The sequence below is a fragment of the Anser anser genome (genome assembly GCF_964211835.1).
Source record: "Anser anser genome assembly, chromosome: 3".
In the NCBI taxonomy this organism is placed as follows: Eukaryota; Metazoa; Chordata; class Aves; order Anseriformes; family Anatidae; genus Anser; species Anser anser.
In genome coordinates, this window is record NC_139722.1 from 66,565,588 (window position 1) to 66,590,919 (window position 25,332).

Genomic DNA, 25,332 nt, shown 5'->3' on the forward strand with positions numbered 1-25,332 from the left:
ACACCTGACTGCAGCTGAAGATAAAATAAGCCGATGAAAGAAGATTCCTGCTATTTCCCAGTTCATGTGAGTAAATTCTACCATTGACTTCCATTAGGCTATATAACTTCTGGAGCACAAAGGCAGGGAAACTGATACGCCAGGAGATTCATCTCAGGACTTATGCCAGAACATACCACAGTAGCTGGCTTTATAAAAAGACACTTTCTACCTGCAGACCAACAGAAGCAGGGCACAGGTAAACATGCCCAGTGTGAGCACCTGTGCTCTGTTAGCAGTTATGGCAATGAATCGCAACCCACCCCAGTGGAGTCAAGCAGACTGCATGGGTGGGGACCCAGTGTGAGTACACAGATGGGCGCACTACACATGCACGATCTGAGCTCTGCTGGTGGTGCAGACCTGCACAACTCCAGGAGGTCACCGACCCAGCCTAGCTGGGGATTCTGGCCCTTGTGGACAGGAAGGCTCAATCTGACTTCAGCTCTTCAGGTAGCAAGTACATGCAGCTGCGGCTTCCTTGAAGTCAAAATAATGACACCAGCTGCATTTATGCATTATTACCATTCTTCTTCCAGGCAAAAATGGGCACAGTGGCTCAGAGCATGTTTGGACTTAACTGTGTTCTGTATAAATGAAGGTATTTAATGAAATTGATCTCTATGTACACATTACTTATTGGTATATTTTCCTCTTTATGCCCTAGATACAAAATATATCTCAGCTGATGGTCTACTAGTCAATGTCTTGGTTCTGGGGTTTTCCTTTCCTAGACAAGGTATGGATACTGTGGAAGGCAGGAATATGCCAGGCTGATAAATACGTGTTAGCCACTTGGGGCACAGAATAAGTTGTGGCTGAGCTGACATGGAGGCCATAATATTATTTTCACAGGGTACGCTGGTCATGCATCGAAGTGCTTTTAAACTGGCAGTTTTATTGATATTCAAAGAAAACTATTTACCCCAAAGACCCTATATAACAGAAAAGCTGAGGAGGTTATAGTTACTGACTGGAAAGGTTGGTTATTCGTGCTTACCATAAGTAACATACCCATCTTTTGAAGAGGTGTAGAAATGTAAGATGTATGATGAAGCTTTTTTTCTTTACCTCTCCTTGACAGATCTCAACCACCTCCACACTGTTAAGGCTGGCAAACGATTGTAGTCACTTTTTCCTGCAGGATAAGAACCTTCAGGGGATGCTGCTGTCTCAAGAACTGGTTATAAAATCCAGCACAATGAATAAACCTCTCTATATACCAAAAGATATCGATAACAGACAAAATCCAGGCAATTCAGTAACTTAAAAAATGGGATTCTGTATTTGTTACTGATGCTTAGGGGAAGGGAAGAAAGCAACATGAGTGGCTTAGGGAGTAAATGTTAGGGAAAAAAAAAAAGAATGAAAGAGAAGCACTTTTTTTCTCCTGCCTTGTTCTGTTAGGAGGTATGACAGTGAAACATGCATGGCTATACAAAATGGATGGAAGTATGGGGAATAGAATGTTGTAGGTGGTTACAAGATACTGATAACAAATACCTTGTTAATAACAGTCTCTGTCTTTCCTAACAATATATAGAATATATAGAGCTGGTTCTGCTGATGAAGCCTTGTTGTACTTGTTATTTCTCACTTGCTGTGTCTCATTCCTACAGTGCTTCATCTTTCATATAAAAAGCAAAAACCAAAAACAATCTTTTATAAGCAGTCCAATGTAAGCTTTAGTAGTAGTGATACAACAAATAGAACATTGTTTCTTTGCAAGTTCTCTTAGATTTAGTAGTTAACTTTGCAGTTTTCTATTATAATGACAGTAAAACTTGTACTAGATTTATTTATTTTTCTTTGTTCTTCTCAGTTGCAGATGTATATATAGAACTGAGAAACAAATTGCTACATGTAGAGTGGAACTGCATCATGGAGTAAGCTTTTCCTAGCATGTGTCTAACAGTTTTTCATGTTAAATAATCATGTATCTTTCTCCTGGCATGATTATATATAAACTTGCCTTTTAAACATACTCCATAGCGGAGCAGAAGTCAGAATGTTTGTCCTTCAGGAGTCTCTTTGCAGACCTGAATAAACATTACAGAGATGCCTGAGCCATTTGGGATTTGCTCTGCTAGCTAGGCAATTCCACCCCATCACCCTTTTAATGTAAATAACTATCCTTAATTAATGGAAATGCAATATATACTACAAGTAATGACAGACTGAGTAAATTAACAAATGCAGGGCAAGACGTTGTAACTCTGCTGAAGGCATTGGATGAGGATCTTGCCCATTCATCTCATAAGTTTAGGCCAGTTAAAAACAATGTGAAGTAAAAAACATTTTTAGACTGTACAACCATGCTGAAATGAAATACATTTTAGATTTATGTTAGAACTAATAACTGGAAGCACAAACCAAGTCATTTAGGCATGTAGCTAGTTAGATCTCGTACGCAGTCCAAAATATGTGTACCCACAGTTGCTGACGGTTACAGAAAGGAAGGCCAGGATTTGAAAACCCTTTCCTGATGATGCACAAATAAACAAATGAGCATAAATTTAACAACAAAGTCAATATTAATCCTTCCCCATTCCTGCTGTCCTGGAGATTTGAAAGGTAAACATAATTAAGGAAAAATTAAATTTACCAGCCTGCATGTGGCGGCTCATCTTTTCCTTTTCCTTCCCTTCCTCTCCTCCCCCCACCTCTTAAAATCTCTTTCTACTTCCTTCTTCTTTATACCAGCCACCAATGAAATGCCAAATTCTCTTGGCTTGGTTTAATTATGTGTTTCTTTGGAATGACCCAAATGTGAAAACAGAGTGATGCAGCAGGGACATAAGATGCTTTTCTTTTAGCTTGATCTTCGTATTCTGCCTCCCTTTCTCCAAGTCACCATGTCTTTTCTCCCGTTCCTCCCTCAGTACTTCTCTTGCTCCTTTCTTCAGATTCAACCATCCCTAAAAATATCTTTGTGATGGATAGAGGGAAAGGAATTGGGCATTAAAGGTGTAAGATTTCACCAGAAAAATGAAGTGTGGGAGCCCCCAGAAACCTCACAAATTATCTTGAGGAAAATTGAACTTGCAAATGGTATGGGAGCATATTCTAGCTTTTTATAATTGCACTCTGTATGTGGTTCCTGTATTTTTAGTTTACTGTTGCTTTTGTTTCCATTTTATCCCATCTGTCTCCACCTGCATTTACTTGTTCATGACTTGGAACATAAACTTCTTGCAGCAGGGACTACTTTGTGCTTTTGTGTGTGGTTTCCACATATATGGCACTACCACGTTGATGGTGATAGAAATAGCAGTCATCATCCCTCTCTGAAGAATTTGTTTCAAAACCTGAGACTATTCTCCTGTTTAATATAAAGAAAAAAAAGAGTTTTGTGATTGTAATAATGTTATTACAGTGTTGGGGCAATAGGTGTGTATTACTTCTTAGGATACACCAATAGAGAGGTAATGAAGCAGCACACGGCTTCTTGAAAGGTTGAACTAGCGTGTGCCACCTCGCTTCAGCTGCCAAGTTCCAGTTCAGTTCTGTGTTAGCTTTGTCACCTGCAGAGTGGATGTTTACAGCCCTTCCTCTTTTACAGGGGGGAAGGAGGAAACAGTGAGTGATTTCTTCTCCGCCGCTGAGTAACACTGAACAGCACCTTCCGAACAAAACAGCAGCGTGAAGCACAGTGACAAAGGGTTAAAGCAAAGGCTGAAATGAACTCCTGCACCTATCCCTGCAACAGCCGGACCTTTATTGGATGGAAGTGTTTTTGTCAAAAATGTCAGGTTCACTCGATTCCCTGTCACTAAGTAGTACTTTCATATTATCATAAAGTAAGAGGTCTGTTCTGAATTGCCCTGTGAAAATGTTCTAAGTGAATCCCTCATGTGAAAGACAAACATATGCTTTGCTACAATATTTCTCTGTGTAATTAGATCTTCTGGAGGTATCCGGGGCAAAAAGATAATGGCCCCGTAGAAGTGATGTATGGCACAGAAGTCACCAATTGTGGTGTAAAATACCTAAAGAAGATGGAAGAGAAAGTGCAAAGGCTTCTAAATGTGGGTGAATTTTTCTTCCACATCCTTCCTTTTGTATAGTTGAAAATGGTGTTTCTGAGCAGTTTTTTTTTTTTTAAGGACATTGTAGGAAATCATAAAATCATTTAGATTGGAAAAGACCTTCAAGATCATCAAGCCCATCCATCAAGCTGACCTATGCTAATAAGAAACAAAAACATATTTTCCTGCCAAAAGGGATAGTCATCTTTTAGCTCCTGATGTGATTCTAAAGGTCAGTGAGATTCAGGGACTCCACATATCTCAGTGCTGCTATTTTAATCTATAAGCAATTAGTTGCTTGGTCCTGCCAAACAATGGGTAGCTTATTGATACAGCCAAATACTTGTGGGTTTGATTATTGCCTAAAATACTAATTGGTTGCTTTCCCCTAAGCAACTTGTTATGGTTTTAGAACGTCAAATATCACTCTCTCTTGTTAGCACTAGTCTGACTTTCACTACATCGTACCTGTGATCACATCAGCACAAAAATGTAAATTTTTTTAACTGAAAAACTAAATCTCTCTCACAGGAACAATACCAACAGCAGCTCAGACTTGTTCAGGATTCAGTCAGAACATGCTAAGTTCACAAGTCTCGTCAGTAGTTCTCCAAAGGCTTAAGAAAACATTAGTAAGAGATGTGAAATCATAAATTGACAACAGAGAGGAGTTCTTACATTTTGCCTTTCTTCTGATAAATGTGTTGTAATATTAACCAGTGATTTAAATAATTTACTGTTACTACTGTAAATCACATTCAGGCAGCATCTGTATTATTAACCTTTCCTTTCCAGTCTTCCAGTTCCCCAGGCAGTTCTGCTCCTTGGTCCACCTGGAAAAGTGGCAGCAATGTTACATGCAGATGGACATCATGTGCCTGGCTGGCTAGATGGCTTTTTTTTCCCCTCACCACATTGTTTAACCAGGCTCAGAGCAGTCCTGAATAACATTAAAGCTCTGGCTCTGACAGCTCGCAAGTGTTTTGCCACAGGTGTGGTTTTTCCCCCAGAGAACTTCTGGGTCTGAATGCTGAAGAGAAAAGAGAACAGGCTCAAGATGTCCTTGACAAGAAAGGGGTGAGTATTGCTCTGCAGAGGGTTTGTTTAACAGCTTGCTTGTATCCACAGGGTAATATCAAGCAGTAAAATGTTAGTAAGAAATGGGTTTAGTAGGGGATGCTACTTCCACACTGCCTAGTATTAAGCTGTAAAAATCACCCCTGAAATATGCCTCCTTCTGTGATGAAGAGTTACAAGTGGGTTATAATTCACCACCTATTTCTGAATGCTTTGTTACGCAAGAGAAAGAAAGACCGCTGCAGCAGGCGATGTGGGAGTGGAGAAATTACTGAATAAGAAAAGCTAGAAGGAGAAATTACTTTTCGTGACTCTAGGGAGTCACGTTTCAAACTCGGCTTATAATTGTATATACTTTACCTGTCTCTGAAGTTCTCTTACATATATTAATGTTACAGCAATCCGTATGAACAAGACGGGCAGTATGCCAAAGGGGGATGTAATTTTCAACTACCCCCGCGCTGTGATTGGAGAGGGGAGGAGGATGTCCACTAACAGTGTAATTATGTGGCAATTCCGGAGAAATTGATTATTATTAGCTTTTTATGATCACACTAACAAAGTCAATGATCCAAGATGAAACAGCAAAAATTAGTGCTTGAACAATATTCAGCAACAAGATGTCACCAGGTGAGAGTGGAAACCAGATAGTTCCTGAAACTGAAATGGCCATCTCCCACCAACTGCAGCGATGGATGTGCTCTATTAAAGCCTGATTCACTTTACCGGGGGAATCCCAGGATGAGAGGCCATGTAAGTATGCAATGACACATACAGTATCGAGAAGTGGGGGGGTGTTTATTCTAAATACCCATATCACTGGGGTATTTGCACCTTTAACCAACAGAGAGGATTACAGGTAGTGAATACAGATCAATTTCGTCAAGTTGGTTATTGCTTTAACAAAATCTTCTGTCACCTTTTCTAACATCCTCCCAAACGCAGCACTGAGACTAGATACCTGCATGGTCAGGACTATTTGCCAGCCATGTCTTCCCCTTTGAGGCTCCGTGGTTTTATAAATAATAATTAGAAACACTTCTCTGTGATTTGAGAAGGTTTTTCTAAAACGAGAGCAAGTTGCTAGAATACTTGAACAGCAGAGTAATATTTCTGAAGGTCATAATAATAAAGGAGGGGAAAGAGAATAATCATTATTGCTCTTTCTTGCAATTAGTCTGCTTTCCGATATCCCACATTGCAACTAGAACATTATTCAAGAACACCCATCACAGTGCTTAACAAGATTTAATGTACATTTATTCTTAACATGTGGAACATATAAAGATTTTATACTGAATAAATGAAATTCATTAAGCCAGAGGAAAAGGAGGAATTTACATCAAGTTTTTTCTTTTTTAACTACATTATCTTGAAATACAAATGCAGATTCTTGTCACTGAAAAATCTTTGAAGTTGTGTTTCTTCCTTTTTTTCCTGTATATATTTTTTGTCTGTAGACTGGTAACCATTTTCTTAAATCAATCCATACGTAACCATTTCCACACCTTGATTTATAAAGCAAATTGTGATCGGCTGCTCTCCCGAAATAGAGCATGACTTTATACATACAGAAACTTGTACATTACCCTCAGTTGTTGGTTTTCTGTGTTGGGTTTTTTCTTTTTTCTTTTTTTTTATTTTATTATTTTTTGGAGATATGGCCCAAATGAAAGAAAAAATAATTCTACTATCACTTTGTAGGTACCACATCATGAAAAAGAAACTAAAAACTTTGTACTAAAAAAAAAAATGAGGGTATGTTTAATGTACAACTTCTATATACATCACGGCCCTTAGGCAATAAAAAAATATTTTAAAAAATGATTAAAGGAATCGTGAAGAACTGTCATTGTGGAAGGTCAAAAAAAAAAAAAAAGAACAGATGTAGACAAGACAGTTCTGGTGAGGAAGCAATTGATGTTTATCATCAGGTTTTGTTTAAAAATCTTTTAACTTGAATTTTTTGTTTTGTTTTGCTCCTAGCCTAATGTAACCATTTCTCCTGAGGAGAAACCCATATCGTTTTGTATTTTGACTACTGACTGACACCCTCCTTGATCCCCTACACCTACATCACTAGAATCTTCTATTGCACAGAGCTTTGGGTGATGGTATACAAGTTTTTTTTTATTTTTTCCTTATTTGAAAAAATAAAACACACAGGAACTTGGTATGTTGGTTATTTTTCACCTTTTCGTTTCAAAGTGGTGAGATTTTTTTCCATCATACAATGGTTTGCCATAACATTTTTTTTAAAAAGTCACTAGTTCGCTTCCCAAAAAATATGCAATACAAACATGGAAAAGAACATTGAAAAGGATATCTATGGAAAAAAAAAAAGTGTGACCTTTGAATGTACTAGACAGCAACTTTGGTTAAAAAAAATAAAATAAAAAGATGTACTTATACACATAGACAGCAAATATTAATTTCATAACTGTTCAAATTAATAATTTCTTTAATTCCCAATTGGTAAATAGTGAATGGGGCAGAGGAGCAAAGATTCTTTTTTTTTCCTTCTTCCTACATTGGATAAACAAGAACAGAAAACAGCCAGTTATATGTGACCCTCTAATCTCCACTCACACATGCTTGGCTTCTCACTTATGTCATAACTGCCCAATCTGAAAAAGTACATCACAGATGACAGATGCAACCAGAGAGTTCAGGACAGCAGATATTGAGATATCCAGCAAACGACCCTCGTGCAAAAGGAACTCTGAGCGGTTCTCGTCCACTCTAGCCATGGCCAGCAAGGCCTTGGCTGCCCTGCACATCATGTCTACGCTAGGTGGCTCCAGAGGCGGAGGCTGCATGTGCATGAGGTTATGCTGGCTCTGCTGGTACTGGGCCATGGTGACCCCATCCTCCAGGAAGCTTATCAAGTTTCCGATGCTTCCCTTCTGCACAGCTATTGCCCTTGCTGCTAATGTGTCCCCCTGGGCAAGGTTCGATAAGAGCGCCATGGACATTTCTCGGCAGACCGGGTTTTTGCGATCCCCAACGTACCTAACTAAAGTAGCGTAGAGTTTCTCCTGACGACTGAATGGGGGGGTGGCCAAGATAAGGTCCACATTATTGTCCTGGATACTGAGCTTACACAGGGTCTCCAGCACAAGTCTCTGAGGCGAAAGAACTGAGTTGGGCCCCACGGTTGGAAAAGGATCCTGTGCCTCCGCAGATGGGCACACCATCCAGTGCAGCAAGCCATCCAAAATTGGCAAACAGATGCTTTCTGTGTAAGCAGACAAGTCTAGCTGCCCAGAAATGTTGGCTAATGTGACCAATGTATTATCCCTTAAGACCTCGAGGCAGTCCCACCACCACTCATCCTTGCTGCAGGCCACCCCTTTGTCCTCCTCTTCCTCTTTCTCGTAAGTCTGCGGCGCTCGCTTTCTTTCTGGATGCTCATGGTGAAGAAGGATCAACTTTCCCAGGATCAGCACCAAGCCTGGATGTTTGGACATTTCGGTGTCATTGCCAGGCACAAAAGACAAGCTACGGACGATATTTGACACACAGATGCAGCGTTTGGCCAAGGAGTCTTGCCAGTGAGTTATGGTGCATAGAGGAGTCTCATCCCGGCTCCTTGGCTCATCCTCTAGCAGTTTAATATTCCGGTGGCTTTTGGCTTGATGGATCCCAAAGGGAAATTTACTGCTCTCTGTTTGGGAACCAGAGTTTGAGTCTTCAGGCAATGCTCCTGGCCGGGCTGAGAGGACATCGTCAATGGTTGCTGTTATACTTTTTTCTTGCTGTTCCTCAGATTCACCTTTCCCCTCGAGGTCCTTCTTTTTGCTTGGAGAGTTCAAGGGAGGAGGGGCTTTCCTGCGTGGAGGAATCTCCATCTTGCTTTCAAAGTGAGTCTGGATATGCTCAGTTGTGTCACCACCACCAAGCTGCCAGTGGAGAAGTCCACTATCAAATTCCTGAACGCGTCCAAGTTTGTCAGATCGGTCAACAACAAATAGATTATTTTTCTTTACAATCTTTATTGGCAGCTTGTCAAATTTACTGGCTTGTTTTGGCCTCTCGCTTGGATCAGCAATGGCACCAGGAGTGGAAAAAACAATGCTTTTTTCTTCTTCTACCTTTTCATCATCCCCCTCCTCCTCCTCTTCATCAAAATAGTCAATACATTCATCGTTCTCCTCTTTTCCAGTATCCTCTGCCAAGGACTGGCTATCATCTTTCTTGGCTGCTTTCTGATCAAGTGCTTTGTGACCTGGATCTCCCACTTCATATTCCATAAGGATTCCAAAAATGTCAATCAGGCATTTTCTAAAATATTCTACTAAAAGCTCTAGAAATCCAGACAACTAAGGGGAGAAGAAAAACAAACAAACAAACAAAAAACAGATAAATATTTTTGTCTGCATGGAATTTTACTAGGAACACCAAAGCATACATCTGTGAATATTTCCCTCCTCCTGCTGTGGACTTGTCGCTAGGCCCTGTACGGCAGAAGTTAATCAAAGGAAATTCTTTTAGTTTCTGTCCCATCAGTATATAATGTCAGACTATCATGGCTCCAATTGCTTAAACTGTAACAGCTAGGAGAAGTACAATACTTTTATTCATATGCCTCCTTTAAGCTGCAGTAGACACCTAGCCTAGCTGTTCTGTCCCCTGGGAAGTGCCTAGTATTCTTTATTGTCTGTTCAGAGTACTGAAGTTTCAGACTCACTTTGCTTTTCTCAATTGTACTTTTATTCGAATCCTAAAGTTGACAATTCTTCTTTGCCTCTCAGCCTCTAAAACCAACTGTTCTGTAGGAATCTGCAGTTCGGGCTCAAGGAACTAACATCCTAGATTAATATCCCACCTCTACTGGAATGGTTCTCTTTTTGCCTGGCAGTATTTTAAAATTGTTATTGGAGCCTGGTGCTGTAAGTCATCCTTCAGAAACAGTTTTCATTTAGCTTTAATCCTCTTAATTAACTTGTAATCATTTTCTCATGGAAAGGCAGTAGTTGGACTTGGTACTAATTATCCTTAGTGGCTTTATTATTAAAAATTCTTTACTGTTATGATATATTCAGCCTGATTGTCTGCCTTCTAATGGTTGTTTTAATTGTAGACTAATAGGTGTTCAGCAAAATGTATCCTTTTGTCCATTCTGAATTCTCTAACCACTGCCAAAACCCCCAAAGAATTAAGAACAAACAAATCCTTATGAACTGCAGGGATTATCAGTCATCATAAAGAGTCCTGACTGCCATTGGAAATTGTGTTTGAGGCAAAAGTAACCCCCCAAAAATCTAAAATAATCTGGTATTCTGTGTAATTTGCACAAGGTGCATTAATGCAATCTCTAACAGAAAGAATTCAGATGAGATTCACCTCGCTTAACTCCAAACACCTGCAACAGTTACACACCTAACCTAATTGTCTAGATTCCTTTTATAGTCCATGATCTTTTAGAGGCCATTTCTAGGGTATGATTCATCTGACCTATTTTAGATCTCTACTTTAGGATGAGATGAATCATGCTATAGATATCCCTTGTTCTAAAGTTAGGTGGGATGAAATGTACCATCTGTGTCTGTATTTAAAAAAAAAAAAAAGGTCATTATATTTAAAAAATGATGAGTTACGCTATTAGTAACCCAGGAATGAATGGAGCAGAGAAACTGAATATTTAATTTGTACAAATTTTAGATTATGTGCATTACCAGCATACCCTCTATTACCGCCACCTAACAGGCCAATGGGTAGAGCAGGGCTGAAAAATGCTGTGAGGTAGCGAGGCAAAAGCATACACTGTTAAATTGCATGTTACTTGTGTCCTGTGGACAAACAGTGGGTTTTAGACTTTAAATCATCTTATAAATCTGAAATTTCTGTAAAAACTTAATTTACTGGAAGAAGAAATGAAACAAAAAATATGTGATTAAGAAAATCTTACAGCCTAGTATGGGACTAATGAGTCAGACAATAGTGACTGAAAGGCAGTCTCAAGTAGATTTAACATTGTTCTGAAATGCCTTTTTTTGGAAACACAAGACTGCTGTTTTCTGGGATTGTCCTTGAGCTACAACAAATGTGAATTTACACATTAGTCTTCTGCCAGTGATAAAATTCTTACATTCCTGTGTGTCCCTTTCTACAAGAGATACCCTCCCTTTTAAGCTTGTTTCCCCTACTCCACCCTCAAGCATGTTTTGTTGCTCACTGTTACCAATAATCACAGATGGAATTTTTGCAATACTCAGTTTTATGTTAATTATGATCAATTTTAAGAGACTTCAGCTTTTTATATGTATTGTATTGGCGCTTGCTTTCCTTGGAAGGCTGAAAGTTATTTTGCTTTCCCACCTACCTGAGAGAGGTTGAAAGTAGCGACAGTGCTGTCATCATACAGAAGAATATTAATAGTGTCTAGCGCCCAGGTACTTTCAGCCAAAAGACCAGATTTAAGAGACATCATCACTCTCCAGGCCTCAGGAGTTACTGGAGAAAGAAAGGATAAAAATAAAACAGTATTAGTGCATTCTCGCAGACTGTTAATGAGTTTTGAAAGAACAAGCTGTGACGTTCCGAAGATGCAAAATACAAATGAAACATAGTTACCGAAACACTGCTTGTTTAAAACCCTGGTTTCACCACTTAGCTTCATTCTGTTTTTCTATAACTGCTGCTTAGACTTAATTCCGGAGAATACCTTAACAGGGCCATTCTTCCTACTTTGCTGAAGATGAAATCATCTTACAAACTTTTGAGAAGTTGACCAAAGCAAAAAATCCATAAATACAAGTAGAATACTCTGTCAGGAGTATGGGAATTTGAAGTATGAGAACTTGAATGTGCGAAATGTAACAGGAATTCAAGATAAGTAGATACTTAGGAAAGAATATGGGGAGAAAAAAAAAAGACAAATAATATGGAATGAAAACATGGGCCACTCAAGGAAGGCAGACACTGTAAGTACGCAACAGAACAGCATTAGCTCTGTTATGAGCTTCCACGGGACAAGAATGTAGAAATGTTGCACTGGTGATTTAACAGACATTCCTATGGAACTTTCAACACATAACCTTTGGAAGTCTGAGACAAACTTCATTTTTAATATAAATATGCTTTTTTTGACACCTCACATCTCCATATTAAAAACTGATTTCCTTTCAGGTCAGATTTGCTGGGGCGAGTTTTAAGTATCATCCTCCTGATGCATATATTACTACATTTTTATTGAACATTATCACATAATAGTTACCAAAGTTAACTGTTTGCCAAAATAGTCTTAAAATGTAAAATAAAATAAAGATCAAAGTCCCTTTTTCCCAACGTGTTTCGGTATTTGGCTTTTGTTTTGATGCTTACCAATATCTTTTGAGGTAATCTTTCGTCTTGGTTTTAAGACTGGTTGCGATGCTTCTACAGAGCCTGGGGGGAAGGTAATTTCTCGCCTAATCGGTGGTGGTTGGGGTGGAGGTCCTGTGACCTGTGACACCGGAACTGTGGGTATAACCTTTTGCATCTTCATGGAGGGTAGGAAAGGAGACTTGCTTGGAGACATACGGTTTTCCAAAGAGCGCTGGAAGGATGCTGGACTTGGAGCTCTAGAGATGTGATTTGGCATAGAGGGTGGCGTCTGGTAGGATGACTGAGGAGGTCTAGTGATAGGCTGCATGGAGGCTGAGGATGACATATAAGAAGGCTGACGTTGGTTGACATGAGAAGGCCACTGACTCTCGTGGTTTATCCTCTGGTCAGGTACCATCATATCATCAGTGCGATTCATCCCTGGATACGGCGGGGCCTGTGCAGGGCCTCCTGGACCTTGCCTATTCTGGTAAGGGTAAGGCATATCGTTTCGTGTTGGCCACATGTTCTGCTGAGGACCTTCGCTGGAGGACGATGACTGCATGGGGCCACCAATCATCTGGGGAGGTATTCCATGCTGCTGCATTTGCCCTGGGCCCTGCATCCTCTCCCTGTTATATGGGTACGGATACTGTCCCTGCATGGGCCTCCTGTCAGGCCCAGTGTAAGCATTGCTGTACTGGTTGTACATTTCCTGTTGCTGGTTGCCATACTGCATGTTATACATATCCCCTTCATGGCGCTTGGCTGGGGGCCCATACATGCCATCCATGTGTCGCTTATAGTTCTGAAAAAAAAAAATAAAATGAAAGATTTGTCACTTTTACTCCATACAAAATCAAATAGATCGTCTGGAAGCTCATTTAAAAAGCTGAAGGCTCCTCGTTCCGGAAGGATCATGCTGATTCCAGTCAGGCACACAGTGCTATAGTTAGGCTTGATCGCGGGCTTTCTTTTTAAGCCTCTGTTGTGCTGCATTTATAACTTAATATTGACAGGAAACTTATCCTTGGGCTGAATTTTCTTATGCTTGCTCTTGTTTTCCCCCTTTCCCCTTCCTTTCCTATCTGTCAGATAAAATTCCATTGGCCATTTAAGACATGCATAGAAAGGCAGCAGTCCTCATCAACTAAGATATTTTCACTCTTTTTTATGCTTAGCCTGCTAAGAAGACAAATTTCAAAAAAAATCAAAACCACTCATTTAATCTTTTCAAAGGACAAGCACTGAATGAACTCTTAAAATAACAGGATATGCCACAAGCATGTAAGGTTGAAACACTGGATTATGATAGAGCATAAACTACACACAATATCTACACTATTAGGAGAAAACATTCTCCCTCATTTGTTACTCTGCATAATTCCTGGGAACACGGTCCTGCTTGGGCAACCAGCCCTCCTTCCCAAATCATCCTAAGCACTTTTAATTAAACGTGAGATTATTTTAAAAACCGGTCACATCCAAACATTCTACCCTAGTTTATGCAGGTTCTTACACTGCTGATCAGTGATGAATGAAGCAATGTAACTAACAGCTGCCACCCATGGTTTATTCCATCTTTGTTTCTCACCCTCTCAACTGGGGAATGTTGTGTGAGGTAAGCTGTTACACTGTGGGGGGAGCCGAGTCGTTTTTAAATCATACAAGTTTGTCTGTATTTAAGACAGCAGGACAAAAAAAAAAAGATGTTGCAATTTGAGGGGAGAGTGGTAAAGTTTGCAGGGGTCCTTGAATCCTTCGGGAATTTGTTGCACAGTTCAAACCACACCGAATGCAGCATTTGAATTAAACGGGCGATTTTTGAATATATGATCTATGTTAAATTCAAAGTTATGGCTCCCCTGGTATCTATATCTACATATAGATAAAATTCAGTATGTATTCAATATGGGTCAGTTAAAACAGCTCTGGGATTCATAAACTCATCTTCCAACTTTGGTGCACATAAAAATGCAACTGCTACATTGCTTGAAAGTATTTTTTTTTTAAAACTTGCTATAGAGCTGTCTGGCTATTTGAGAATAGCCTTTTCAGCCTTACATAAGCTACTTGCTGTGGCAAATTCCACACTTTGGGCCAATTCATACATTGAGAACTGACTTGGTAGTTGCCACATCTGAGAAGGTGTTTGTTTTACCAGTGATTCAGAAAGCTTAAAGCAGACACTTGGGAATGAAGCACGTACCTTTATAAAAGATATTCAGTGCTTTTGTCTATGTAGTGGCAACCACAGTGGCAAGTACATCCTGCTTTATGCCTAAAGGTAACCAGTGCTGAGGGCAGTGATGCACCTCAATTCCCCCTCCCGTGTAAAGGTTCAGCGGGGTGACCGGGGCTGCACAATGTGCCTCTCTCCACTGGGAAAGTGGAATTGTGAGATCTTGCAACAGACAAAAAGACACCAACACCGGTCACCTGCTGTGTAATAACTCTCAGGCTACGAGCATTCATACAAGAATTGAAAAAACTGGCTCAAAGTGCTTCATTAGCCCCAGGGGTTCCTGCTCCAAGCGCCTCCTTCCTAGTCATTCCCCAGCCTTCAGGCTGTAGATAAGGCTTTGAAAGGGCCATTTTTCACATTCTTCTTGAACGCCACGGAGTGAAACTTAGGAAATAGAGTAAGGAAGGGGCAACCTGATCCCTAGCTAAGTGGAAGGGGGGAATCCTCCGGGAGTGGGAGCCCCCTCTGGGAGGGGCCAAGGCCAGGATTCTTGCCCTTCATTCTTCAATGCTTTTTTGCATTCACGCTTAAATGAATGCATTTTGCAGTCAAGAGGCATTATACAAAGCACATAAACAGCACTAGGGACAGGACCAAATATATATATATACATACACACAAATTTAAGCTGCCTTCTTGCTTAAATGAACATGTAGTTAATATATAACCTACATATGTTAGCATGGAATATCGCAAACTTCTGTTATGCATCTTTGCAATTTCCCCATTAAATCATCTCGACTGCTAGTACATGCTCATTGTAAAGAACAACACATCACTTTTTTGATTGTGCTATTTTAGAGATGTTTGAACCAAAGAGATAGGTAAGAAACTGAACATTTTAAACCTTTTTGGTACAACGTAGCCTAAGAGCTCCTTTTTCTTTTTTCTTTCCTAAATTTCCTAGTAAAACTCTATCCCAAACTGAAAAGAACTATTTGGAATTGTCTGAAAACAAGCTTACATTCTGATATTGTATTATAAGGAAATGTTTTCTACTTTGGAAGCTAATTTCGATTACTGTATAACTGGAACTCATAACATGCAAGATGAAACTCTGACCTTGTTGAAGTCAGTGTAGTTTTGCTATTGACTTACAAGAAGGGATTTCACCCACAAGGTAGTAATGATGCATCTTACAAAAACCTTAAATTTTAGTATCACTTGTATTTTCAAAGATCTTACACAGAGAGACTGAAATGTGCAAACGGTGTAGGTTATTTTTAACACTAATAACACCTCTTATGTATTGGTAACATATTACTAGAGAACACAGAGGGAATATACCATCTGATATATATTAAAGATAGGTAATACACATGACCCACCGCAGCATTCAAAATAATTGCGAGTACTGCATGATTGACTCTGTTCCGGTTTTCTGTTGGGTTCACTTGGCTGCATGACATAATTTGAGGCCCTTCAATCTGCCAGTCAAGCGGCTTTCCTATTTGTTTCTGAAAGTGAGGCAGCATCACTTTACTAGCCTATGAGTTATACTTTCCCAGTCTGCTGGTTATTAACTTGGGACATTCACTTGATACACATCCAAAGCCACAGAACATCTGTTAAAATTTATGCTCTTTCAGTGTTATGAACATATTCTCCTATAGCTGCATATACACTGCTTATCCATATGGGCTGTGATTCTGACCAGAACTACAGTGCTCCTTTGTGCCAGAAGACATACATTCTATAAACAATGTTTTGAGTGTACACAGAACTTTGGGGTGACATTTATTAAACAAATATTATGAATATAGCTGTTTCCCCTTTTCCTACCTGCTGCTGTGGATACATTCCAGGTTGATGTCCTCCATATGGTGGCTGTCCTGAGGGAGGTCCTTGTCCTGGATACTGCTGCCCGTATGGTTCATGCCTAAAATGAAGCATTCAAATCAACACTTAGAGCTGATGGAATTTCCAAGCCACCAGGAAAAGGAAATTGCTCTGATGATCTCGCACGTTGAAGATATTTGCCTTTTGGAAACACAGTGAAGGTACAGTGTGGTATGGTCCAGAGCCTAGTGTAGTAAGCTCTGCTGGAGCTGGCAGTCAAAGGAAGGAGGTAAAGCAGATAGAAGGAAGGAGAAGCAATGAAGATGCAGCAGAGGGATTTAGGAGTAGCTGTCAGGAACGGAAACAGAGTATGGTCAGCAAAGAGGTAAGACAGGTAGCTACAGTGACACTGGGAACCAGTAGTAGCAGGACAAGTACTTGATGTATAGCTCAGACGTTGCGAGTCAAGATGCTTGTGTTTAAAGAGTAGATCTCCATGAAGACTATTTTCTGGATTAAGAATGTAATTAACATATAGGTATGTAGGTTAGGTATATAATCAATACCTAACTGCTGATTTAAAGTGAAATTCTGTGATTCTAAATTGTGATTTTAGTTGGACCATAGTGACAGAAAGTTAGTACAAATATTATTATGTTACAATATGTAATGTTTAAACACATTATCACTGAGTGAAAACAGTACTTTTATGATTTTGCTAAGATTCATTTAATTTTTAACTAAAGCTACATAAATGAAGCATACACATAGGAGGCAGAATTGAGCTGCACTTGGAAACTTACCTGTGGCCCTTCATGACCTCTGAGGGGCACTGCAGTGCAACTGCTGTATTTTTAGCACATCTGAATGAAATTTAATTTGCTGAAATGAAGTGCTTGGAAAGTATTTAGACTGAAAAATTAACACTGTATTGCAGACCAGTATGTCAGTAATTCCACTCTGCACATTACCAGTAAGAACATAGCCACCATTTGAGTATAATTATGGAAGTAATATATCACGGAGAGTCAGAGAAACAAAGAAGACTGGGGAACCTGACACATTAAAAGTTCTCATGGGACATGGCTTTTCCAAAAGCATAGAAAATTCACAGTTTTTGTGCGTTGACCAGAGTGAAAGCAATAGCTGTTTAGTATTTCCTAAAATTATCATGTGGATGGAGAGAAAATACCTAGTGACAGTTAAAAGAACAATATACCTGATAGGAACTGTCTACACTTGTCAAAGATTTTATGTGCTACACGATAAAAATGCGCAAAGGTACATGTGCATTATAAACATAAGGAAACGTTTTCTAAATGTTAGTTTTGTTAGCCACAGGATAACCACAATCCAAATGAAGCTGTGGAAGCTTCAGAATTGGTGTCATTTAATGCTGCACTGGAGGACTTGGGGCTATAATACATGTTCAGTTCAGTGTTGGCAGGGAGATACACAAGGCAGTATGTATACTCCTTTTCTAACGTCTATGATGCTACAGCTACACAAAGCCAACTGATTCTCCCAAGGCTCTGTACCCCCAAGAAACTGAACCAACGGTAAAAGCCTAAATAAGAACAGACAAAGCATAAGCAACACCAAGAGGCCGCATATTCTACGTGCTCCCACAGAGGCTGCTAGCACTCATTAGCTGGTTATTGCAGATATTACAAACAGAGAAATCAGTGTTCACCTTTGCTGGCCAGGGTAACGATTAGGAGAGTACATGCTTGGGTCACTGTTTGAAGGCACCATGTTGCTTTGACCAGGTGGTCCCATACTGCCTTCAGGACCCAGCCCATGATCCGACCTAAAAAATGACAAAGGAAACCTCATTCTGTAAAAAGCACTTATTCTCCAAAATTGCCAAGAAAACAAAACACACCCCTTAAAGAAAACATTTGCTTGACTTATCACCTTCCGCTGGAAACTTTAATCTCACTGACTCCCCAGCAATATGACCTGTTGAACATGACAGTTGTGTTAGTCTACACACCTACTACTTCAAACTATGAGTGAAAACTCAACTTCACTGTTACACTTAAAAGTCCAACTCTGCATCACTTTAGCTACCACCAGGAAACAAAAAAGGAAGCTGAAGTACACAATCTAATGAGAGTAGAAGTGGGAATAAAGCCAGAGCTGCAAAACCTACTGGAATGCTTAATAAAATCCAAACAGTCTCAAACCTCTCTGCTTGCTATGTAACAATGCTCATTCATCAGTGATTTTACTGTTTTTTTCTTTATTATTATTTTTTCCAAAGGCTTTCCCAGCATAAACAAAAGAGAACCAAATTTATTCTTGCTTACTTCACTGAAAGGCAAACTTACAAGGGTCCTGATGGACACACTGAAAGACCAGTGCCCCTACAGCTCAGACAGCAGACTCCAGAATTTCCAAAGACAATCCACTAACAGACCGCAAACCAAACACAGTTAGGCTGTGCGTTTTGTTTTTCAAAAAAGCCCACCAACAACTGTTTACGTGAAAACATGGCAAGAAGACTAACTGAAGTGCTACTTTACACCATCACAGCCCAGCACAGCAGCCAGCTGAAGGCAGCTGTCAAACACACCCATTTGCTGATCTGCTGCAGCTTGAGTGAATTCTGAAGTGTAACAATTCCTCTTTATTAATTTCTGTAAACAGCTAGACACTGTCACTACCAACGGTTTAACTCCCAGTGATTTAGCAAGATGCTGTAGGAAATATAGGCCGCTATGTTCTCTGCAAGGTGAGATAGGAAAATGAGAAGGGGAGATGATTGTTTTCACTAATGTGCTTTCCTTTCTCCTGAAGATTAACTCACCTCCTGTCATAGCCACTTCCATAAGAGAACTGCTGTCGCTGGCTCATGCTCATGTTGGACATCGCTCCAGATGGACTCTGGTTATACATATCCTGTATTCCACTGTTGGGCATTTGTCCAGGGGTCATGAAAGGCTCATTGCTTCCAGGCACTGAAACAGTAAAGGAAATTAAATATATTATTCTGGGTGTTTGAAGATATCTTTTTATTAAATGATATATTTTAAAATAATGTTCCGATCCCTAACACTGCCAAGGAGAATTAGCTGGTGTCTGACAAGCTCTCCAGGGCCTGATGAAAACACATGAAGCAGCACCACTACCAAGATGATGGTTATAATATTATATAGGAGCTGCAAACGAAGAAAGTAATCTCATCATATCGAACTGAACTCAACAGGCACCAAGGCAGCTTCTTCCCTGTGGTCTTTATAGCTGAAGATGAACTTGCTCTTTCTCTTTTCACCCCAAACAACGCTAAATATTAACGCAAACATGAACCCTACAAACAGATGAAAGCAAGTCTCATAGTTTGAATTATAAAGCTGTAGGGATTAGGTTCTTCTTTTGCTCATAAAGCACTTATATACCTACATATATCAGAACTTGCTTACTGAAGGAATAAGCCCACTTAATCTCAGATGGATATAACAACTAAAATGAATCTAAGACAGAGGAGACCTTCCCCTGACTCCAACCACATTGTGCTAGTCTCCACAGTCCAGGCAAAAGGATTTAAAGGAAAGCTTTAAAAGATCACATCAGGCTAACTATCTATTTTAACTTATCTCTCCAGTTCATCACATATCAGGCAGTTGGACTCAATCTTTGTATGTCCCTTTCAACCATTCCATTCCATTCCATTCCATTCCATTCCATTCCATTCCATTCCATTCCATTCCATTCCGTATCCTTCGCTTGATTTATGGACCTTTTCTTCCTATGTCTCCCCTCTGCCCTCTTTCTGTTTCCACTTCTTAATTTCATCTCCTCTATTTACTCTTCTATTTGCAGCCATTGTGAGCCCTACTTGTGTTCCTTCCTCCCACTTTCCTATATACAAGGTATGCAAGACTGATTCATTTTAAGCACATTTTATAGTATCTGCAAAAACACCTGTAGGTTAAGTGCCCAAAAGGATAAGAGTCAGATTTGACATTAATTTTAATTTTTGCTTTCTAAAAATGAACAACCTTTGAGCATGTTTATCACCTTTTTTCAAGGGTTGTCTAAGTGAGAAAAAGATTAGCTTTCCTATCCTGAAAAATATGTAAACAGACAGACAACATAAGGAGACTTGCTCAGTTCCACACAGTGAATTCCCAGTTCAGCCCTACTACACCCAGGCCTGTTGCTTCAGAGTTTCATATTCTAACACTGAAGTCCAGGATCCGATTTGTAGAGTAGCTAACCACCTTCAAGAAGCATACTGCATTGCATAAAATCTTACCCTAGGAATTTATGCCGTCATTCCTGAAATGTGTTCCTGGAAACAGTTTTAGGAAACAGTTAAGTTCCTCTAACATACACAATATGACTCTGAGAGGGGAAAATATGATCAGAGCAGAATGAAACAGAATTGCACTGCATCTCTCTTTTTGCTATAAGCATGCCATTTTACCAGTGTTAGAATCAGCAAAGTGTGCAGCTCATTCTGATGACTAGAATATCCTGATTAAATCGATGTAAGAACACTTAAACTCCCACAAAGAAAATACCTTTTCTCATTCCACCGAAAGGATCTTTATTCGGCTCATATGGCATCCTTCCCATCATATCTGGCATGTTTATTCCCTGCTGGTACGGTGCATTTGGCGTCATGGAGTTTCGCTTCGGGAATGCTGAATCACTTACATCAGAAAAGGGATCGTGCACACTAACTGCGCTGTTTCTAGCAGAGGAGAAAAAGGAGGCATTAACATCATCATATATTTCTAAGAACTGTGAAAGCAGACTGGACTATAATATGCCTAGTCCATGACGCTATCTTCAGCAGTGCAGGATACAGCTGAGGAAGATGAAAACAACTTTCACCATCATTAAAAAATCTACCCATTTTTTCCCCCATGCTTATCTGGCTACTTACATTAAAGATCAGTGTTTTTCATCTAATTCAACTGTGCATATTCCTATTAGTCATGTAGAAGTCTAAACTTTTCTGAAATTTCACTATGCTGTTGTCCTCACAAGCACAGGTTAATTACATGCTGTGTCAAAACAGAATTACTGTTGATCAGTTTCAAATTTACCAACTGAAAGGTAATGATTGCAAGGTTACCAATTTACTATTCCCTTGCTCTCCTACTAAAGACTAAACAGCTACATTTGATTTACCTCCCAAATACCATTTCTTGTTATGGAGAGGCACTAACTTTTATGGCTGCAGCCAGCTTTATTCTAAAGCCCTTACAAATTTGGCTTGGAAAATGAATTTTCACTATTAACTACCAAATTTATTCTTAATGCAAAAGAAAATATTTTTCACAATGGAAGAAAACTCAGTCTGAATCACAGATGATTAAGAAAGTTCTGGTTATCCATTCCGAGCTATTGGAGATGAAGAAAAAAGAATATAAGTATGTTAAGTTCTGAATGATCTTGTAAACAGTTCAAAGCTCAGGTATGTTCCTGCTGAAGTCAACAAGAACTTTTTTTTTGCTGGATGTCCATGGGCTAACGATTCTTTATGAATGGAGAGAAGACTTCAGATCAAGCTGGCCTGTGTGACTTGTAGGACAGAGAACTGAAATAAATCTCAGTCCATCCAGCTGAATCCTCCTTGGGTATACAGGTCCAGACCTGTATACCCAAGAAGCAAGGCTGTGGTTCTAAGCTGGTGCTGCTGGGTTCCACATTCCTTCCCACTCTTGACATGTTCACGTTCTCTCCTTTGCACTTGTGCTTGTTTAATCCTTCTCTGGTGCTTAGAAAGCTAAAGCAGCTCCTACTCCTTCCTCCCTTTCCCAATCTCCCCTCCAAAGAGAGATGATTTTCTGCCACTTCTAAGGCTGGACTGGTTCAGCACAGAATCAAACGAGTGCCTGAGCAGTTGAGTAAAGGAAAGACTGGCTTAAACTTTTGTAGAACTACAGCGTAAGAGAAAATGAAGCAAAGCCCTTCTCATACCTGCCACCCTGCATAGGTGTCATCTGTCCATGAGGTGTTGATGCTGGTGTTGGGGGCTTCAAATCGCCTGGCACTTCTGTCATGGAATTACTACCAGTAGACTGTGGAGTCTGTGGACCTTGCAAGGAACCAGAATTAGCTGGGAGATGAAAGAAAAAGGAAATATTAAAAGGTAGAAGCCAAATTACTGCGGAAATAATAATCATCAGTGAGAGAAACTAGTTCTTTCCCCCATGAGCCTGCTTATACCATGCATCTCAATACTTTATAACTTCCACAGATCCTCTGAGATCAGGATATGCTGTGCAGTAATAGCCATCATCTTTCCTAGAACCATGAATTAAATCTGATGCCTGAAGCAACATGAATAGAAATCATCTAGATGAAGGATCATTTAAAACAGAGGTCAGAGATACAGAGTTAATTGTCTATAGTTTACAACAGAGTAAATGAAAGGTTGTTCTTTGGCACAGCTTCTTTATATAATCACTACCACAACACAGACATTTATAAGGCAAATTTCAGCCAGAAGCTTTTCCTACAAATTTAAACTGCTGTATTAATATAAGAACATAATTTCATTTACTACTAGAAGGCAGACATTTCTGAGGTGAAACATGGCAAACGGTTAGTGGCACACTGCAACTCTATGTCAGTTTTGAGACAGCGTGGCAAAAGATTGTATTCAAGAAATGCAGAAGACAATCTAGGGTAAGAAGAAAGCAACCACTGGAAGTAGAATACGAACAGGAGCTATGGCACACATTCCTAATAAAACTGTATAAATAGTAAAGTACAACTTAACAAAATGTAGCTAGGATCACCGTAGAGCATGTGTAACAAGACCAGGTCAGTTCTGCAAAGCCACCTATTTCGTCTGCGAAAACTTTTACGTTGAGGTCTCAGAGAGTAGTAGCGTACCTGCACTACTGTCCTCCTCGACCATGGTAAATAGCTATATTCCTGATATGACAACGAGTGGAGAAAAGCATAGAATATTCTATTCCAACAGTAACAAGAGCATTAACTGAATATATCACATAAACTAATGATAAAACACGTTCAGACCAGTCTTTTAAAGTACACACTTGAAATTACTCTTTTTATACGAATACTGAGAGGATTACCCCCCAACATTTGATGTAGTATTTTTCTGATATAGAAGGCAATAGAAGGGCATCATTAACAGCGTCTAAACCTTGGATCAGACTGGCCTTGTCTGCTTGTTTGGTGCTCGTAGCAGGAATTCGTCCCGAGAAGTTGTAGGGTCAAGTCTATGGATGCAATTTTCAAACAGAAAAAATCACAAACCTAATAGACTTAGAAAGACATGGCTTTGGCTTGAGAGGTCTTTTTTTTTTTCTTTTTTTTTTCTTTTTTTTTTTTTCTTATGAACTGTCATGTAAGCATTTTATAGTACCTGACTATCTACGTTCAACAGCCAATTAACAAAACTTTATAAATTACTGCTAGAGGAAAAATTGGAAGAAGCAGTATGGGCTTTTCTTCTGCGTGTGAAAGAGAGAGTAGTTTATAATTGACTCAGACTCCTAGAACACTCATCATCTTGACAGGCAGAGCTTGTTTTTAACTGAAGAACACCCTTTTTATGTGTTTCATTTATATCTGTAACACATGCTCCACTATCTGGAAATCAGTCTCAGTAGCAAGTGCATATGTAAAATGCACATTTTGTAGACCATGTTGTTCCTGTCCTCAACTTTCTAAGGCATGTTTGGATTATGCTCACATAGAAATGACGTTCAAAAAAAGTTCAAGAAAAGCTCTCTGATTGCATTAGTACAGTAACAACAACATTTGCAAAAATTCAGGCTACAGTTGACTGAAGGCTTTAGTGCTATAACGAAACAAATCCATGAAATAATAAAGAAAATCATCATGTTCACATAAAATGAACCCTTTGTATATATGACCCCCTGAGTAAGACAGGATCATTCTCCCGCTCTTTTGTATTTCAAGGCCTATTGTGCTTTAAACACAGTTCTAGATTACTTCTAAAAAGCTTGAAGGCATTTCTGAGTTGTCACGCACCATCTTGTCATATTAGAACTGTGTAAGCAAACATCTAGTTTATCCACATACTTGCTGTAAAATATGATATTGCTTCACCCTGCACATTTCTCTTACGATTGGCTCTTATGCAGCAGTTAAGTTCTTCCCTATTCCACCTGAGCAAAACCTTAATTCGTATCTAAAGTAAACCCAAATAAAACAAGCAAAATATTCTTTCATTACTTATGGGCTGCTTGAATACATAGTATCTTTATTAGGAGTAACGTGGTTTTTAGAAATCTCTTCTACAAGGAAAGATTTAAAAACAGAAAGATGTCCAACAGAGAACCTACAAGTTAAATTTCTATCTGCTGGGTGCTAGTTATAGTTATTTGCCCTGACCCTGAACCCCTTCTAAACGACCGTTTATAAATATCTGAAAAATGGAAGGCAAATACTATTACAAGAAGTGCCAAGTTTCTGGTATTGCTTTGTTAATGTGTTTTGCTCTAGGTCCCTGCTGGGTAAGGCACACTTCTACAGACTAGGGCCTGCAACTGCTTCAACCTCTGGATCAGGTCATCAGCTAACAAGAAGAGCCCAAGAGTGGGTATGACCTACATTCTTTAAGTAAGGTAACTCTTTCTTGTAGGATGTAATTTTCAGTTACTTAAACCTTTACCATGCTTCAGACAATCACAAGGAAGTTATCCAGATGGATCTTCCCCTCAAGCTATTTTTTTTTTCTTGCTCCTGTAAAAAAATCACGTGCAATACTGGGCATATGAATGAAATTATTTTTTTCACAAGAGGTTCTTAGGTGTGTGGTCCTTTCCTCAGAGCATCTCTTTAAAGGTGCTGATTTGTGGCTATGCAGAAGACAATATGGCAACAGGTGAGATCATA

The 25,332-nt window shown here is 39.5% G+C and overlaps 1 protein-coding gene and 1 long non-coding RNA gene across 11 annotated transcripts in view; one reads left to right on the forward strand and one right to left on the reverse strand.

The window, feature by feature from the left end:
* Window positions 1-672: 672 nt before the first annotated feature.
* LOC310896604 lies at window positions 673-7,026 on the forward strand. 5 transcript variants are annotated; one of them, XR_014581658.1, is made up of 4 exons: window positions 673-778; window positions 895-1,020; window positions 1,124-5,144; window positions 5,543-7,026. It is a non-coding gene; the product is annotated as an uncharacterized lncRNA (long non-coding RNA). The 5 variants fall into 5 exon arrangements; XR_014581659.1 differs by having other exon boundaries at window positions 1,124-4,299; window positions 4,863-7,026; XR_014581660.1 differs by having other exon boundaries at window positions 1,124-4,067; window positions 4,146-7,026.
* Window positions 6,383-25,332, reverse strand: part of ARID1B (AT-rich interaction domain 1B) — a 327,483-nt gene continuing 308,533 nt past the window's right edge. For 3 of the 6 annotated variants that reach the window (XM_083829046.1, XM_083829042.1, XM_083829043.1), the window contains 8 exons: window positions 22,414-22,552; window positions 21,006-21,178; window positions 19,289-19,439; window positions 18,170-18,286; window positions 16,480-16,576; window positions 12,471-13,260; window positions 11,470-11,600; window positions 6,383-9,466 (listed from right to left, as the gene is read on the reverse strand). In XM_083829046.1, coding sequence (XP_083685172.1) covers window positions 7,757-9,466; window positions 11,470-11,600; window positions 12,471-13,260; window positions 16,480-16,576; window positions 18,170-18,286; window positions 19,289-19,439; window positions 21,006-21,178; window positions 22,414-22,552 — 3,308 coding nt within the window. In that variant the 3' untranslated portion in view covers window positions 6,383-7,756. The remainder of the gene's footprint in view (window positions 9,467-11,469; window positions 11,601-12,470; window positions 13,261-16,479; window positions 16,577-18,169; window positions 18,287-19,288; window positions 19,440-21,005; window positions 21,179-22,413; window positions 22,553-25,332) is intronic. The other 3 variants (XM_083829044.1, XM_083829047.1, XM_083829045.1) reach the window with 1 other exon arrangement.